This window comes from Gorilla gorilla, chromosome 2 (genome assembly GCF_029281585.2).
Source record: "Gorilla gorilla gorilla isolate KB3781 chromosome 2, NHGRI_mGorGor1-v2.1_pri, whole genome shotgun sequence".
Taxonomy (NCBI): Eukaryota; Metazoa; Chordata; class Mammalia; order Primates; family Hominidae; genus Gorilla; species Gorilla gorilla.
The window spans coordinates 62,289,628-62,303,311 of NC_086017.1; the positions used below are offsets into that span (position 1 = coordinate 62,289,628).

General features: G+C 45.9%; 1 protein-coding gene across 9 annotated transcripts; it reads left to right on the top strand.

Moving 5' to 3' along the window:
• Nucleotides 1–142: 142 nt before the first annotated feature.
• Nucleotides 143–13,278, top strand: PHF7 (PHD finger protein 7). Of its 9 annotated transcripts, none has more exons than XM_055382583.2 (12): nucleotides 207–388; nucleotides 680–898; nucleotides 2,449–2,558; nucleotides 3,630–3,682; nucleotides 4,130–4,221; nucleotides 9,467–9,568; nucleotides 9,945–10,069; nucleotides 10,539–10,698; nucleotides 11,284–11,390; nucleotides 11,857–11,973; nucleotides 12,395–12,516; nucleotides 12,728–13,278. In XM_055382583.2, the coding sequence occupies exons 3-12, from the start codon at nucleotides 2,518–2,520 to the stop codon at nucleotides 12,952–12,954; spliced, it is 1,146 nt and encodes a 381-aa protein (XP_055238558.1). In that variant the 5' UTR covers nucleotides 207–388; nucleotides 680–898; nucleotides 2,449–2,517; the 3' UTR covers nucleotides 12,955–13,278. The 9 variants fall into 9 exon arrangements, with proteins under 9 accessions (XP_004034328.1, XP_018879945.1, XP_055238561.1 ...); XM_055382584.2 differs by having other exon boundaries at nucleotides 244–446; XM_004034280.3 differs by having other exon boundaries at nucleotides 143–898.
• Nucleotides 13,279–13,684: the final 406 nt, after the last annotated feature.

The following is a 13,684-nucleotide window of genomic DNA, read 5'->3' on the forward strand; positions in this document are numbered from 1 at the left end:
GCGAGAGGAGGGGCGGGGCAGGCTAGGGGAAAAGGCGGGGATGGGCGGGGCTGGGCGCGGATGGTGGGAGAGGAGGGACTCGGCGGGTCAGGGAAGGGGCGGGGCGGCGAGCGGAAGGGGCGGGGCGGCGAGCGGAAGGGGCGGGGCGGCGAGCGGAAGGGGCGGGGGCGGGTGTTGGGCGCTGAGGCGCGAGAGGAGGGGATGGGCGGGGCGCGCGGCCGTTAGCGGTCGGTTTCTACCAACGGTAGGCGTCGCCGCGACTCCTGAGGGTCATAGTCCGCGTGACCCGCCCCTGTTTGCGCGCTCGCAGTCTTCGCCGGCGCAGTCACCGCGCAGGGCGGCTGCCCGGAGGTAGCTACCACGGCCTGTGTCAACGACTAAAGCTCCGGTACAGCGGCGCCCTCAGAGACAGCTGGGAGGGTGGCTCTGGCCGGGAGCGGCGGCCGGTGAGCTACCGCGAGGAGGAGCGGCGGAGGCGACCTCGGCCCGGCCCTGCACTGGCCGCCCGGGAGGCGCGACATGAGCCTGGTCTGGCATCCGCGGGATGCTCCTTAAACCCCTTCTCCGGCTGTTAACCTCCGGGGAACGGTTGTGACCACACCGACACGTATTTTACAAATAAATCATTCTTGCGGCGGCGGGTCGAACACGTTTATTTATTTTTTATTTTCTCAACAAGCATTTACCCAGCACCTGTCCAGTGAAACAACTTGATAATCGTTTCGAGGAGCGTCCGCCGGGTTAGGAGGCCACTGCCTGGCAGCTTGTGGAAGCCTCATTTGCAACGCCACCCCTCAGATGTTTTGAAGATCCTGACGTCTTGTAACTAGCAGTGTGTGCACAGAATCCTACTCAAGGAACGTCTTGGCCCAGCGATGCAAAGAACTGAAGTTTCAAGGTTTTATGTCTATTGCTGGATGGTCGGGGTAGCCCCAGTAACTGGGAACTGCTCCGCAGTCCGCTTACGTGGACCCCTGTGGGAATAGCAAGGTCAGGACATGCCCTTCTCTCTCCTCTTCCAGCCTGTCCAGTGTTTTCCTTAAGGAAGAAGCCATCAGATGTCATTGCTTCTGCAACTCCTGGGTTAGAGGAGGAGACAGAACAAGCACAGAGAAGGGGAGGGCAGGGTGGCTTTGGTTTCTTGAACAGTAATTTCCTCAGTCGTCCTTATTCATGCAGAATAGTTTAAAGTCCCTGAAGATATTCCCGATCTCCAGCCGTGATCGGAGGCCATGGATACTGGAGTGTCTCTGGAGTGACCTGATTCACCCAGCGCTGCTTCTAAGAAATGCTGTCCTTCTCTCCCCTGACTAGACAGTCCTTGCTTCACAGCGGTGGATTTTCTTTCGTTCCCGTTCACTTTCAGGGATCTCCCCGTTAACCAGTGAAACTGTACATTTGTTTTACAGTTTGTTTACTAATGAAAACAGGTAACAGCCGGAGTTGGCTGACATTGGAAATAGGAGACAAGGTACCTTCTGCACTTTTGGCTATTGTACTCGGCTCAGATGGAGACAAAGGTTGGGTACAGACCGTATCTCAGTGGCCACCTGAGCCTAGGTGAAAAGAATTGATAGGAGAGGTCAGGCCTGGTGGCTCACGCCTGTAATCCCAGCACTTTGGGAGGCTGAGGCGGGAGAATCACTGGAGCCCAGGAGTTGAAGACCAGTCTGGGCAACATGGCAAAACCCCGTCTCTACAAAAAATTAGCTGGTGCGGTGGCATGGCACCTGTGGTCCCAGCTACTTGGGAGGCTGAGTCAGGAAGATCATCTGAGCCTAGGAAAGTGGCACTTTCATGCACTCACCCACTGCACTCCAGCCTGGGCAACAATGAGAGACCCTGTCTGAAAAAAAAAGTGATAGAGCCTAGGGGGTGTTTGTCAGTGTTACCTCTTGTCTCTCACTAGAGGGAGTTCTTGCTTTTAGGCAGCCCAAATATCACAGGCTCCTTTGCCTAGGAAAAAGCTACCTCATCTAGCTTTCACTGGGTAGAATTAAGGCACCATACTTAGGTGCAAAAGGAGCCTTTTTTTCCTGAGTGCTACTTCACGTATTTTTTTGTAGGCACAAAGAAACAACCATTTAGGTAGGTCAAGTAATGGTTCTAAGTTCTTTTGCTACTGTGTGATAGCAGTATAACATGAGAGTTAGTGTTGGCCTCTGGAGCCAGGCTACTTGAGTTCAGATCCCATCTATATCACTTACTAACTCTTACCTTGGGCAGGATACTTAAACCTCTCTGTGCCTCAGTCCCCCATCTTGAAAATGGGGATAATAATGGTACCTACTGCATGGTGTGTTTGTGAGTTAACACATGTCAAGTACCTAGAACAGTCCCTTTTATTCCATCACATGGGTTGGGAGGTGAAGTGCACCATTGCCTTGACCCTGGGGAACTTGATAACCAAATATAGAATTGCTTACCAAACCCCATTTATATTTATAGCTGGAAGAGCCTGTATTGTCCTCACAATAGTATAGAAGAATTCAAGAGAGGAGAGAGAGACAGCACCGAATGAAGACTGTAAAAGAAAAGAAGGAATGCCAAAGATTGAGGTAGAAGTGGTTGACATAGGGAATTTGGGAGAAATTGTCCAATGGCCTGTGGTATAGGCTGCACTCTTTGCCCGCTTTGTCGTAGTCTTGGGGGTTGAGGTTGGACAGTGTGGAAGCACACATGGAGCTGGGAGCTGTCATACCTGTCTTACCAGTGCTGTCCCTAGTAAAAAAGTGCTGACTCTGGAACCTTACTACCCAAATTCATATCCTAGCTCTGCCACTTGCCAACAACTGTGACAGAAGGCACTACATTTCTTTATGCCTCAGTTTCCTCATCTGCAAAATGTACATAATAATGGCATGTACTTTTTAGAGTGTTCTGTAGATTCATTGAGCTACTGTAGATTAACTGAGCCAATACATGTAAAGTGCCAAGAATAGTGCCTCGCAACGGAAAATACTTTTATCAATTTTGGTTCATTTCAGTATGCTTTGTAAAGGTGGTACCACCTGAGATTCAGAGTAGTTGGCAGAAGAAACAGTAAAAAAGTAAAAGAGGGTTTGCTTTTGCATTCATTCAGTCAACATAGGCAGTACAGGCACTGGGGAGAGAAAGATGCTTACAATCCGGTTCCTGCCCTCAAATAACTCAGTGAGTATGTTTTGCACTTAAAAAAATATGAAATATGGCCAGGTGCAGTGGCTCATGCCTGTAATGTCAGCACTTTGGGAGGCCGAGGCGGGTGGATCACCTGAGATCAGGAGTTCAAGACCAGCCTGGCCAACATGGTGAAACCCCGTCTCTACTAAAAATATAGAAATTAGCTGGGCATGGTGACAGGCGCCTGTAATCCCAGCTCCTCGGGAGGCTGAGGCAGGAGAATTGCTTGAACCCAGGAGGCGGAGGTTGCAGTAAGCTGAGGTCACGCCACTGCACTCCAGCCTGGGCAACAGAGCAAGACTCTGTCTCAAAAACATATATATGTGAAATATGAAAAGAAGCTGATGTCTTAGGCTTTAGATATGTTGGTCCTTCATCAGACCCATGAATGGCATTTTAAGGGAAATGTTAAAAAGGTTATCAACAAGATCCCCAAAGAACACCTCGTGCTTATTTCTCTTGTATAGAAAATCTGCCAAGACTAGGAGGGTAACCCAGAGGAAACCGTCTTCAGGGCCTGGTAAGAAAGACTGGAGCTTGTGTTCACCCACTGCCTCCAGCCCTCAGCAAAGAAGGCCACCTGTGTGGGGCAGTATACTTGCTTCTTCTCTCTCTCCCAGCCCTACTTCCTTCCTAGATTCTCTAAGATCTTGAGGACTCAGGAACTGCCATTTTAAATTACCATGTCTGAAGTTCAAGAAACAAGTTATTAAAGTCACTTTAGAACAAAACAAAACCAAAAAAAAGTGAAGTGAGCAGTTGTGGCCAACTTGTTCATTGTAACCAGAATTATGTGACAGCCTAATTGATACCAAATAAGACCTCATCCCAACCTTCCTCCTTGCCAAAATGACCCTTTTCCTAGTATTCTACTCCTTCCTGACTTAGAGGAATGGTTACATTCTCACCCTTCTCTTCCATTCTTAATGGTCAATTTGAGCCAAATTCTGAGTGTCCTCTCTTCCAGTTTGCTGGCTATGCCTTCGAGAACCTGGGGATCCCGAAAAATTAGGGGAATTTCTTCAGAAAGACAATATCAGCGTGCATTATTTCTGTCTTGTGAGTATGAGGACTCCTTTGCTTTTGAATATCCTATGGCTTTTGGTGTACTGACTGTTCTCTGTTACATTCATCCTCATATCCACAGCCTTGTTTTTTTATTTTTCTTAATAGCTTTTTTGTTTTAAAATCTATTTTTAGGCTGGGTGCAGTGGCTCACGCCTGTAATCCCAGCACTCTGGGAGGCCGAGGCAGGAGGATCTCTTGAACCCAGGAGTTCGAGACCAGCCTGGGCAACCTTGTCTCTACAAAAAAATTAAAAAAAAAAAAAAAACTGGGCATAGTGACAAATGCCACTCCGGAGGCTGAGGCAAGAGGATCACTTGAGCCCTGGAGGCGGAGGCTGCAGTGAGCAGTGATCACACCACCACACTCCAGCCTGGGTGATAGAGGAAGACCTTGCCTCAAAAAAAGAAAAATATATGTGTCTGGTATGAAATCCTGACAGTATAAAGTAAGTTCAGTAAAAAAGTCTCTTCCCTAAACAATGTTCCCAATCCTTCTCCCTCTCCCCAGAAACAAATGCTGTCAAAGTTGTAACATCCTTCCAATTGCTTTTTCCCAGTATTTTTTTATTAGGTATAACTTCCATACTGTAAAAATCACCAATTTTTTTCTTTTTTTGAGAACGGAGTCTCACTCTCTTGCCCAGGCTGGAGTGCAGTGGCGTGATCCCAGCTCACTGCAACCTCTGCCTCCCTGGTTCAAGTGATTCTCCTGCCTCAGCCTCCCAAGTAGTTGGGATTACAGACACCTACCACCATGCCTGGCTAATTTTGTATTTTTAGTAGAGACGGGTTTCACCATGTTAGCCAGGCTGGTCTTGAACAAAATTCACTAATTTTAAGGGTCCAGTTTGATAAGTTATGATAAATGTATGTCCCCATATAACCACCACCCCAATCAAAATAGGTAACATTTTCATCACCCCAGAAAGTTCCCTCCTGCCTCCTTTTCCAGTCAATCCCACTAGACGTAATCACTGTTCTGATCTATGGATTATTTTTGGCTATTCTTTTACTTCATATAAGTGAAATCATATAGTTTATAATCTTTTGTATCTGGCTTTTTTCTCCCAACACAGTGTTTTGGAGATTCATCCATGTTGTTGCATGCATTCATAGCTTGTGCCTTTTTATTACTTGGTAGTATTCGGTTGCATGAATAAGTTACTATTTGCTTATCTGTTCACCTGTTGATGAACATCTGAATTGTTTCCATTTGAGGACTATTATGAATAAAGCTACTTTAAGCATTCATGTACAAGTCTTTTTGTGAACATGTGCTTTCACTTCTCTTGTGCAAATGCCTAGAAGTGGAATTACTAGTTGTATGCTAATTAGATATTTAACTTTATGTGAGGTTGCCACATCACTGTCCAAAGCGGTTGTACCAGCTTACAGTCCTACCAGCAATTTATAAGAATTCCAGTTGCACAGTATTCTTGCCAAAACTTTGTTTTGTCAGTGTTCTTAATTTTAGCCATTCTACTGGGTGTGTATTGGTATTTCATTGTCGTTTTAATTTCCATTTTTCTGATGACTAAAGCTTTTTCTCATGTGCTTATTGGCCATTCACATATTTTCTTTGGTTTTTTGTTTTTTTTTTTTTTTTGAGATGGAGTCTCGCTCTGTTGCCCAGGCTGGAGTGCAGTGGTATGATCTTGGCTCACTGCAGCCTCCACCTCCCGGGTTGGAGCAATTCTCCTGCATCAGCCTCCCAAGTAGCTGGGACTACAGGCGCCTGTCACCACGCGTGGCTAATTTTTATATTTTTAGTAGAGACAGGGTTTCACCGTGTTAGCCAGGATGGTCTCGATCTCTTGACCTCGTGATCTGCCCACCTCGGCCTCCCAAAGTGCTGGGATTACAGGCGTGAGCCACCGCGCCTGGCCCGGCCCACATATTTTCGTTTGTTAAGTATCTGTACAAATATTTTTACCCATTTAAAAACATTGAGTGGTGGTCGGGCACAGTGGCTCACGCCTGTAATCCCAGAACTTTGGGAGGCCGAGGCGAGCAGATCAGGAGGTCAGGAGATGGAGACCATCCTGGCTAACACGGTGAAACCCTGTGTCTACTAAAAATACAAAAAATTAGCCGGGCATGGTGGCAGGCGCCTGTAGTCCCAGCTACTTGGGAGGCTGAGGCAGGAGAATGGCGTGAACCCAGGAAGTGGAGCTTGCAGTGAGCCGAGATCACGCCACTGCACTCCAGCCTGGGCGACAGTGCGAGACTCCGTCTCAAAAAAAAAAAAAAAAATTGAGTGGTTTTATTATTGAGTTGTAGGAATTGCTTATATATTTCGGATACAAATTCTTTTTCAAATATATGTATTGAGACTATTTTCTTCCTAGTCTTTGGCTTGCCTTTTCATTTTCTTAATGGTGTCTTTCAAAGAACAAGTTTGTAATTGTAATGGAGCCCAGTTTATCCATTTTTTCTTTTATGGTCAGTGCTTTTTGTGTGTTGCAAGAAATCTTTGCCTACCCATAGAATTGCCTTGGTGCCTTTGTCAAAATCAATTGACCATATATCTGTGGATCTGGATAATCTATTTATGTCATTGATCTATGTATCTATTCTTACACAAGTCCCCACTGTCTTGATTATTGTGGCTTTATGGTGTATTGAAATTCAGTATTGTTAAGTTCTACAATCTTTTCCAAGATTATTTTGACTATCAGGTCCTTTCTTTATAAAGTTTATATTAAGCTTGTCAATTTTTCTTTAAAAAAAAGTCTACTGGGATTGTGATTGGGATTGCATTGAATTTATAGGTCAATTTGGGAAGAATTGACAAAAAATATTGAACCTTCCAATCCATGGACATGGTATATTTTTCCACTTATTTGGGTCTTTTAAAATATATCTCAGCAATGTTTTGTTGTTTTGGTGACAAAGTCTTGTACATCTTTTGTTAAATGTATTCCTAAATATTCTGTGGTTATGCTATTGTAAATAGTATTTTTATTTCATTTTTAAGTTTATTGCTGGTATATAGAAATGCATTTTATTTTTGTATATTGATTTGTATCCTGTAATCTTGTTAAATTGAGTCTGATTAGTTGTTTTTTTATTTTGTTGTAAATGCCTTGTGTACACAGGATTCCCTATGCACATAACCATGACATGTGTGAATAAAGACAGTTCTACTTCTTTCTCTCAATCTTTGCCTTTTATTTCTTCTTGCCTTGTTGTATTGGCTAGGACCTTTAACCTAACATTGAATAGAAGTGGTGTGAGTTGTTATCCTTGTCTTGTTCCCAACATCAGGGGACAGCATCTAGTTTTTCACTATTAAAGTATGTTAGCTCTAGGTTTTTTTCATAGATGTTTTTATCAGGTTGAAGATCCCTTTTATTCATATATAGTTTGCCCAGAGTATCACGAATGGGTGTTGAATTTTGTCACTTTTCCTGTATTTATTGAGATTATCTTGATTTTTCTCTTTAATTTTGTTAATGTAGTTTGTTACATCAACTAAATGCTCTAATGTTAAACTAGTCTTGCATTCTTGGTATAAACTCTACTTGGTCATGATGTATTGTCCTTTTTATATGGTGCTGGATTCAGTTTGCATCTGTTTTGATTTTTATATCTGTGCTCATGAGAAAGATTGGTCTGTGATTTTCCTTTCTTGTAAGTCCTGTCAGGTGTCAGGGCTTAGTTATAATTTTGATGCATTTACAAGCATATACATTTTTTACATAAAAATTAAACATTATACAGAGTGCTTTGTATCTTGGCTTTTTTCCATCATATATATTTTGGAGATCTTTCTGTATAGAACATATAGTTTTTTCTTTTTAGTAGCTAATTTATTGAATCAATACATGCTTATTGCAGAAAACATGAATGATACTTAAAAATATGAAGAAAACAAATCACTCATCCCAAAGCCCTGAGACAATTAGTTTTAAAATATGTGTTTCAAAAGTTCAATTCCTTCCCCCATAATACAGAACAACAACAATCAAGAGATATTAAAACCCTGTTTTTCTTCCTGTATTACTCTGAGAAGAGTATTTACTCTGTACTAAGAGGTGATGCAGCAGGAAGGGTAAGAATGGGGATTCCATGGGCCTGGGTGTGAATAGCCAGCTCTGCTCCTCCTTGTCCTATAACCCTGGGAGGCAGTGTCACTTGCCACACTGCACCTCAGTGGCCTCCTCTGTAAGATGAGAGTCATAATAGCATCTGCCATTACAGGAATTTTTTTTTTTTTTTTTTTGAGACGGAGTCTTGCTCTGTCGCCCAGGCTAGAGTGCAGTGGCGTGATCTTGGCTCACTTCAACCTCTGCCTCCCGGGTTCAAGCGATTCTCCTGCCTCAGCCTCCCGAGTAGCTGGGATTACAGGCGCGCACCACCACGCCCTAGTTTTTGTATTTTTAGTAGAGACAGGGTTTCACCATGTTGGCCAGGCTGGTCTCGAACTCCTGACCTCAGATGGTCAGCCCTCCTCGGCTTCCCAAAGTGCTAGGATTACAGGTGTGAGCGACCGTGCCTGGCCAAGGATTGTAAGCATAAAATGAGTAAATACAAAGGAAATGTTTCCCCCAAAGTCCCAGCACACAATAGCAGCCCTCAGTAAGTGAGAGGCAGTCTAGAGCAAAAGTAAGAGTCCAGGTTCCAGAGTTCTGTGGCCTTGAGCAGGTCGCATCATCTCTCCTATAAAATGAGGACAATAATAGTACCTACCTCCTAGGGCTGTTGGGAGGACTCAATGAGTTAATATTTGAAACCACTTAGAGTACTCAACACATGGTTGGTGCCATGTAAGCCTTCATTAAATAAATTACCCTGTCAATGCATATATATTCCACCAAGCTCTGTTCTTTTTTTTTTTTTTTTTTTTTTTGAGACAGAGTCTTGTTCTGTGGCCCAGGCTGGAGTGCAGTGGCACGATCTCGGCTCACTGCAAGCTCCACCCTCTCGGGTTCACGCCATTCTCCTGCCTCAGCCTCCTGAGTAGCTGGGACTACAGGTGCGTGCCACCACACCCGGCTAATTTTTTTGTATTTTTAGTAGAGACGGGGTTTCACCGTGTTAGCCAGGATGGTCTCCATCTCCTGACCTCGTGATCCGCCCGCCTCGGCCTCCCAAAGTGCCGGGATTACAGGCGTGAGCCACCGCACCCGGCCCAAGCTCTATTCTTTAGCTCTCTTACCCTGTCCTTCTCCTCACCTCACTGCACTGTTTCACTGATCATCAATGTTAACAGCCTGGTTCTACTGCCCCCCCAGATCTTATCTAGTAAGCTGCCTCAGAGGGGCCAGTCCAACAGAGGTTTCCATGGATTCCTGCCTGAAGACATCGAAAAGGAGGCAGCCCGGGCTTCTAGGAAGGTTAGAATCCCTTGAAATGAGGACCTTGGGGTAGGCCTCTTTTCATACCTCACCCATCATTCCTGTTTCTGTTCTCTTCTCTACTTCCTAGTTTAGATGTCAAAGGACTCTTGGATTTTCCAACTAGTCCTTAAGTCCCATATTCCTCTGGGGTATGGGTGTCCTAAGTGAGAAGAGGGAGAAACATCTTGAGAAAATAGGAAAGAACTCAGTGCTGCTTGAAGCTCAGCTTCCGGGTGCCCCAGAGCATTCAGGACCACTGAGGATAGGGAATGGCTATTATTTCACAAAACTTCCATTTAATAGAAAGATGTGCTACACTGTGTCTGTTTGCCTTTCTTGGGGTCCTGAGCACTGTCTGGGAACTCATTTGCAGATCTGCTTTGTGTGCAAGAAAAAGGGAGCTGCTATCAACTGCCAGAAGGATCAGTGCATCAGAAACTTCCATCTGCCTTGTGGCCAAGAAAGGGGTTGCCTTTCACAATTTTTTGGAGAGTACAAGTGAGTGAGGGAAGGGAAAAGTCTGGCTTCCTTTTTGCAACTTATTATTCAGCCACTAATGAAATCAGAGTCCAGTTCTCACAAGCAGGCCTGTTTTGATTCACCAGTGAATCTGTCCCTCCATTCAGTAATAAGAAACAGTGTCTTGACTTGGAGATTTCACAGGGGTTTCTTCTTGCTTCCTGCCCCCTCCTTAAATTACAAACAGCTGGGGTTCTTAGACAGCTGCTCAGCACTAAGTGGGGCTTTCAGGAACGAGAGGCTATGGAGACAGTCCTGGGAACTTTGCTCAGTAGGTGAGCAGCCGTGAGAAGGCATGTGGCAGTTCTTCACTCTGCCTCTCCTCTTCCCCATGAGTGTGGAGGTTCACTGGGCACCAGCCTGGGTGGCTGGCTGCCCCTCCTAGAGCGGGCCATTGGGAAACTACATCAATGACAAACCAGAAACCAAGTCTGTTTACCTGCCACAGATCATTTTGTGACAAACATCGCCCAACACAGAACATCCAACATGGGAATGTGGGGGAGGAAAGCTGCATCTTATGTTGTGAAGACTTATCCCAACAGAGGGTTGAGAACATCCAGAGCCCGTGTTGTAGTCAAGCCATCTACCACCGCAAGTGCATACAGGTGGGGCTTTTTCCGCTCTGGGTCCCTTCCACCATTGCCCTAGTTCTCTGCCTGGAACCAGAGAACCCTGGGAATGCTCAGGTGTGCCTCAGCTTTGGTGCTCCATGCTGGAGGCCTGTATTGAGGGCTGGTTTCAGGCAGTTAGAGGAAAGTCAGTCCGGTCTGTGGTCATTCCTGGCCTATAGGACCTCACACATGATAAGATTTAGAATAAGCAAAATCTTCAGCATTGCTAGAGCAAATGGGCTCATCCCAGAATGAGCTGAGGAGCCTCTATGTCAGCCTCACTTCCTGGGATGAAAGAAAAGGGAAACATGTATCCACGTAGCTGACCCCTACTCAGTACTGCCGAGCCCCATGGCCAGAGATGACAGCTGAGGCACTCCTGGGAATTCTCTTGAAAGTATTTTGGTCCCAGGTCTGACACCTGGATTTGCAGCCCTCACCCTAGCCCACCCAAATTCCTTTTCCTGTACCCTCAAACTCTCTTAGCAACATCCTCTTTGTAGGGGTGAGGGTGGGAGGGGAAAGAAGGTAGTCAAAGGGTTTTTACAAACACAGAGCTCTTCCCTGTTTCTCTTACAGAAATATGCCCACACATCAGCAAAGCATTTCTTCAAATGTCCACAGTGTAACAATCGAAAAGAGTTTCCTCAAGAAATGCTGAGAATGGGAATTCATATTCCAGACAGGTAGTGGGAACCCCAAAGCAGTAACTGAGCCAGGGAGTGGGTTGCCTAGATTTCTAGAGAGGAGGTGAGTGAGAGGATAGTTCAGAGAATGAGAGCAGCAGAGGCACTGATAAGAAGGAAGGGGAGGAGGGAGTGCTTTTCAATTATCAAAACAGAAGGGGGGGGAGGAAGTTTGCGGGGGAATGGGGTGCTTGTTGCTGAAAAGGGCATTTGGGGAATCAGAATTCCCTGGGGGGTTGAGTTATTGGATTCCAGAGTGGAACTAAGGAACCTGCATGCATGTTCCATTCATCCTGCTTCAACCCTCTCCCACTGCCAGGCCACTTGGCCAGCCTTGTTGGAAGTGTTCAGGCAGCCTACTGAACTCTTGCTGTGCTTAGCTTGGGTTCTTCCTAACTCCTCCCTGATGGACAAAAGTTTCACCAACCCATTATGTTCTTATTCACTGTTTCTTCTCCCACTGCAGAGATGCTGCCTGGGAACTCGAGCCAGGGGCTTTCTCAGACTTATATCAGCGCTATCAGCACTGTGATGCCCCCATCTGTCTGTATGAACAAGGCAGAGACAGCTTTGAGGATGAAGGGTAGGGGAAGGCTTCTGGCTAGAAAGAGCTCTCATCAGTGCTATCTTAGAGTTAGACCTTGGCACAGTTATTAGAAGTAATAAATTCACTCTTGTATGCAGACCTTAGGATAAACACGATTGCTAAGTCTCATTCTTGACCAGCCCAACTCACTTGCGTGCAAGTGAACACGTCTCCCCTGCAAGGTCCGCTTCACCTTGTGCCCAGTGGAGAGACATTCAGAGCCAATTCCTTTCCTAATCTACCTTTCAAGGGGTTACGACTGATGGCAGGCTTCTGGGATCAGCACTCATCCTCTCTGAGCCATACATTCTTCTTGGTTAAAATGTGCTGTAAAAAATGCCTGGCCCATAGCAAACATCCAAGCATGGCAGTTGGTGTTCTGTATGTCTCCACAACCCTTCCTGGGCTCTTCCTCTAGGAGGTGGTGCCTCATTCTGTGTGCTACATGCGGATCTCACGGAACCCACAGGGACTGCTCCTCTCTTAGATCTAACAGTAAGAAATGGGAGTGTGAGGAGTGTTCACCTGCTGCAGCCACAGGTGAGGCTGGAGGGATGGGCCGGCCTCAGAGCAAGGAGGGGGCTGTAGGGACTTGTGGTGCCTGGGAAAGGAGGAAGACATCCCACCAGAGGGGGATTAATAGTTGGTGCCTTTGACTTTGGAAGGAAAGTAGCTAGAGAGGAGCTTAAGGACCTGTGCCTGGGAGAAGCAGAGGCTTGAGTTTTCCTCTCCTGCCTTTCTCTCACCACAGACTACATACCTGAAAACTCAGGGGACATCCCTTGCTGCAGCAGCACCTTCCACCCTGAGGAACATTTCTGCAGAGACAACACCTTGGAAGAGAATCCGGGCCTTTCTTGGACTGATTGGCCAGAACCTTCCTTATTAGAAAAGCCAGAGTCCTCTCGTGGCAGGAGGAGCTACTCCTGGAGGTCCAAGGGTGTCAGAATCACTAACAGCTGCAAAAAATCCAAGTAACACCTTCTGAGTAGCTGCTGTCCCACACAATAGGGTATGAAGCTGCGCTCCTCCATCGGGTTTGGGGAGGGAGCACTCTGGGACTGTGAGACAAGGAAGCAGGGCCAGCAGTGAGACTATGAGCCAAGCAAAGAGAAGTCTCAGTGGAGCATGAGGAGGGAGCAGTCCAGATGCCAACAAGGAAATGCATTTATGGCTACAAGAGTGCCTCTGCTTTCTCCTCCTCTCCTCCCACCAAGGATTCTTCCACCTTAATCTTGTTTTCATATGCCTCTTCTTACTTCACCCATGTTTGTTGTTATGCAAATAAAGGTTTTCTCTCCATTGGTGTCTCCTTATAAATTCATTCTGAAATTTGTCTGGGTAGTAAAGATTCTACGGGGTAGAGTACGAGAGTAAGAAAACTCACCCTCCTAATCCATAAAATTTAGGGAATTAATGTAGAACTTTTAGCTTAGAATATAGACATGTTTCTTTGGAGGGAAAGAAACCTGTTTATACGGAAATTGGCATTACAGAGGCAGAGAATCTTCATCAATCATTGTGCAAATAATAAGTACACAGGTTCTCATTAGGGAGGTGAGCCAGCATAGCAGTCCACACTGGGTGGAGAATAGGCCCTTGTTGCAAGGCTTGGGGTCCTGGACTCAAACAGGTCAAGGACTGCCATGCTTATACATGGGGCATAAGGGACTCCATTCTCTCCTGACTGGTGTGGGCTTCAGCACAC